The 4,419-nt window shown below is 60.7% G+C and overlaps 1 protein-coding gene across 1 annotated transcript in view; it reads right to left on the reverse strand.

Annotated features, from left to right (window-relative positions):
• CLCN7 (chloride channel, voltage-sensitive 7) overlaps positions 1–4,146 on the reverse strand; it is a gene marked incomplete at both ends in the record, with an annotated part of 12,381 nt that extends 8,235 nt beyond the window's left edge. The window contains 8 exons of the mRNA XM_010139015.1: positions 183–245; positions 668–748; positions 1,100–1,209; positions 1,539–1,671; positions 1,808–1,873; positions 2,110–2,181; positions 3,397–3,468; positions 3,891–4,146. Coding sequence (XP_010137317.1) covers positions 183–245; positions 668–748; positions 1,100–1,209; positions 1,539–1,671; positions 1,808–1,873; positions 2,110–2,181; positions 3,397–3,468; positions 3,891–4,146 — 853 coding nt within the window. The remainder of the gene's footprint in view (positions 1–182; positions 246–667; positions 749–1,099; positions 1,210–1,538; positions 1,672–1,807; positions 1,874–2,109; positions 2,182–3,396; positions 3,469–3,890) is intronic.
• Between the last annotated feature and the right edge of the window lie 273 nt (positions 4,147–4,419).

A 4,419-nucleotide genomic window follows, 5' to 3' on the forward strand; every position in this document is an offset into this window, starting at 1 on the left:
CCCCCGCCAGTCTCGGGAGGTCCCCAAGGCTGGCCACAGCAGTCACCTTGGCCAGCAGACCAAGGAACAAAACTGGGAAGTCACTGGGGAGGCCCCCACACAGGGACGGGCTGTGGCACATGTGCTGGCAGCGGGTGACCACACGCCAGCGGCACGGCCTGAGAGCGCTTTGTGCACATCACCTTCCCAACAGCCAGGCCGCCGACCACCGAGAGGATGACCCCGCAGACCTTGATCACCAGCGTCTGCAAAACAGAGACGACAGGCACAGCACGTCACACAGGTGGCACGAGGATCACGACCGCAGCAGCCACAGGGGACACAGACCCAGCCAGCCACAGGGGCAGGAGCCAGTGCCCCTGGGGCACTTGTGATTCTCAGTCCCCGCATTGTGGTACAGGATTGGCCAACTTTCTTCCTGGCCAGAGCAAAAAATAACCCAAAGCTGCTCTTCCCAGCGCCAGCTGCTGATCCCAGGGCAGGAGTTTAACTGCCTGACACCGGGGCAGCAGCTATGGAGCTGGGCAGCCAGGAGCACATGCCAGCTCCTCTGCCACAGCACAGGCAGGGACACCCCGTGGGGACACAACATGCCCAGGCCAGCCTGGTGGAGGGGGTCCCCATCACAGGCAGAAGCACACACATCCTACCACTGCCCACTTCCTACCTTGAGGCGGACGACGTGCGGGATCTTCACGCCGTTCAGATAGCATTTGATCTGGGGAATGCCGCTGCCAGCTGCCACGGGCTGCAGGGAGAGCATGAGCGGGTGCCATGTACAGGACGGGGACACACTGGCCACCTTACCTCTGTCTCTCAGCACAGGGCACATCAAGCGTGCCCTCAGGGAGGCTCAGAGATGAGGCCAAAGCCTATCTACAGGCTCCAGAGGTGGGCTTGAGGGAGGCACCCACTGCCCCTAAGGGCAAGTGTGCCACAGAGAAGGAGCTGCCTTGGTTCTTGGGGGACATTAGGGTGTTCTCCCCACTGCGCCATGGCAAGAGGCCCAGTGCTGCAGAAGGCTCATGCTTGGGGGCCAAGGAGAGCAATGGCAGGAGGCACAGGGATACCCCAGTCCAGGCCAGTTCCAAACTCTCACCTCTATGAAAGCAACAATCACAGAGCCCACCATCACCACGCTGGCGTTGAGGGTGGCCCAGAGCAACAGGGAGAAAGACAGGCCCCCTTTCTCGGTGAACTTGTCGATGTCTGGGGAAGCAGCTCAAGGAAAGGCCAGTATTGGTTGGGTACCATCCCTCCCACCATGGTAACACTTTGCTAAAATGCTCCCTGGGCGCAGCAGATCCTGTGCACTTAGGGCAGCCGCGAGGAGCCGCCTCCGTGAGGGCAGAGCCCAGGCACAGCTCAGCCCCACAGAGCAGCCAGGCACTCGGCAGCACCGTGGGTGGCAGGGTCTGTGCCACCAAACCCAGATGAGGAAGCAGTGCCCTTTGCCCCCGTGCCTCTCTCATGGCTACCGAGAGCCAAGATCCCGCAGCTCCCGGCTGGCTGGTGGCCCTGGCTCCGTGGGAGGATACTGCCCTTCACCACCCGGTACTTCAGCCCAGCCAGGTTCTCCACCACGATGTCGATGAAGCAGGCGACGAGGCCGGTGAGGATGCCAATCATGGCACAGATGACCCAGCGCTTGATCTCCACTGTCCGGAAAGCCTGAGGGACAGACAGACCCTGCTGCCACCCAGCACAACCACCCCCAGCAAGGAGAAGCCCCCGGGCAGGAGGAACAGCTTCCCTGGGCCATGCCAGCTGTGGGGATGGTAGGCAGCCACGTCACAGCGAGACTCACCGCATGGTTTATCCTCCTCTCCTCCTCCAGGAACAGCTGGTTTTCACTGTTATCATAGTCCAGGCTCTAGTTCAGGAAAGGAAGATGCTGTTATGTCAAGTGCAGGGGAAGAGACACCCGTGCTGAAGAGGGGTGCCCTTGGACTCTCACCCCTGCCCCTCCACACCCCTGTATCATTTTCCTCCCTTGATCCCACTCCTTCCTTGCTGAGACCTCCCTAGCTGGGCAGCTGTGAGCCCTCACGTACCTCACCCACTGCATCCCAGAGAGCAGAGCCAAGATGGGAGGAGACGGGCACTTACCTCATACTTGAGTGACAGGAGCTTCTCGTTGTGGGGGATCTCGTTGGGATGCTGCCGTGGGACCTCGGTCTCCTGTGGGATGTGACACACAAGTTGGGATGGCCAGGTCTGAGTCCAACCCTCCCCTATGCTGGGTAACTGCTGGTTTAACACTGGTTTTTATGCTCAGGAGAGGTAGGCAGTATAAGCCACCTGGCAGGCCGGGATCTGGGATGATTTTCCACTGGTTGGTGGGTGTATGGGATCTAAGGCAGCTGCAACAGGCTCTCAGGCATGTTCCGGCCTCTCCACCCCCCGGCAGGACTTTATGCCACGAGCAGATGGAGGGTTTACCCAGCCAGGTACCACGCTGCCGTGCTGACCCGGCGCTGCCTCCGAGCAGCTCCATGCTCCAGCAGCGGGCAACCTTTCACCTCGGCAGGAAATTCTTTTGGCCAAAAGCAAGGAGCTATTTCAAGCAGACGTATGTTTTTGGGTGGAAACCAAATTCTGTTTCCCAAACGCCTTTGACCGTGCAAGCCGTTCCCAGCTCCGAATTAGGGCATTTTCCGAGGATGCCGGAGGAGCCCGTGGGGCAGCAGCACCCTGCTCCCTTCCCCAGCCCCACGTTACAGCTACGGCCACAGCAAGCCTGGCGTCGGATTAAGACAAGTTCTTTCCCATTTAAGTACTTCACAAGAAATAGTTCGCAAAAGCTTCCTTCTCATTTGCTCTTCCTACAGCTCTGGAGCTGAGGCAGGAGCATCTGGGGAAGAAGAGCTTTTCACGTGTGCAGGGAGCAGGGGAATAACTTGAAACCTGAGTTTTGGCAAGATGCCTCTCTGCTGCCAGCCCTGCCCCCAGGGCTGAGACGTCTTCCCCAGCTGCTGTTGCACTCCAGTCCCCTGCTCTGCCTTCAGGCCGAGCTCGGCAGCAGGCAAGAGAAGCAGCTTTAAGGAGCTCTCAGGGTAACAAAGAAGAAATCCCTTCCTACCCCAGTCTCTCGTGCATTTCTTCCCATGGGAAGAAGGTCCCTGTGCTGGCGAGCTGGTGCTGCCGCCTAGAGAGGTGCAGGGGACCGCGACGTCCTTGGGACAGTGCTGCGGCCACGGGGGAGCAGCGAGGGTTGAGGCAGAGTGGCAGGCAGCTGCCCATGCCACAGAGATCACCCAGCCCAGGAGGAAGCACTGCAGCCTTCGTGGGACAAGCAGAATGTGAGTGGGGTGGAGAACAAAAGCAGCTGTTGGTGCTATCAGCGGGAGAAGGAAAGGGGTCTCGGTAACGGGGGCCCCTTTCTGGGCCACTCACCAGCTCACGGATGTCCTCATTGAGGTCCACATTGCTCAGCTGCCCGATGCGCAGGAAGGAGGCAGGAGTGAGCTGAGGAGACAAGGGAAAACGGGGTCAATTCCAGAAGGAGCAGGCACACGGGTGCTCGTGCTCTGCCCGCCTCGCCCTGCCTGCCCACTGCCAGAGCCCCCCGAAGCGCAGTGCCCACAGGGGACTGCTTTCTAGGGAGGGGGGACCCACCGCTGCGGAAGGAGAGCGAGGCAGCAGCGGTCTGCTGGGGTTTGGGCAAGCTGCTGCACCCAGTTAGCAAAAGTTCTGCTGGGGTTTGGGCAGGCTGCTGCACCCCGTTAGCCAGCAGCAGCTCCGCAGGGACGGGCAGCCGGCAGTCCCAAGAGCTGGCGAGAGTCGCCTGCAGCCTCTGGCCAACACAGCAGCCAGCAAACCCGTGACAAGCAGCACGTTCCGCATCCCCCTGGAGCTGGGGAGGGACAGAGCCCCCGACAAGCAAGCACCGTCTCCACAGTCACAAGAACACCAAGACATGTCAGGGCCGTCCCTTGGCGCGCAGGCCCAGCCAGCCGTAAGGCGTGGCCGAGGGCAAGCACCGTCTCCACAGTCACAAGAACACCAAGACATGTCAGGGCCGTCCCTTGGCGCGCAGGCCCAGCCAGCAGTAAGGGGTGGCCGAGGGCACGCTCGGCTCCACCACGGGAGCGGTTCCCAGCCAGGGAGATGAGCACATCGGCGTGTTCATCTTTGTCCGAGCAGCTGGGACCAGCGCAGTGGTCAGGCTGGCCGCCAAGCAGTGCACACAAGAGGAAGCGGGGCACACTGCTCCAGACAAGGCGCCTCTTCGAGCCGGCCCCACGCGATGCTGGGAAGGAGCATTTGCATCTCCCTCCAGGGAGCAGGTTCTCCTTTTGCTGGTGACCACTTGGGCTCGTTACTGGCAGCATAATTGCATAACACGGAAGTTTTCAGACTATCTGGGGTGCCTCTCGTCTCCTGGCTGATGCAGGCAAGGGCTTGGGCTGCAGCAGT

Source organism: Buceros rhinoceros, unplaced genomic scaffold, assembly GCF_000710305.1.
Source record: "Buceros rhinoceros silvestris isolate BGI_N320 unplaced genomic scaffold, ASM71030v1 scaffold22516, whole genome shotgun sequence".
NCBI lineage: Eukaryota > Metazoa > Chordata > Aves > Bucerotiformes > Bucerotidae > Buceros > Buceros rhinoceros.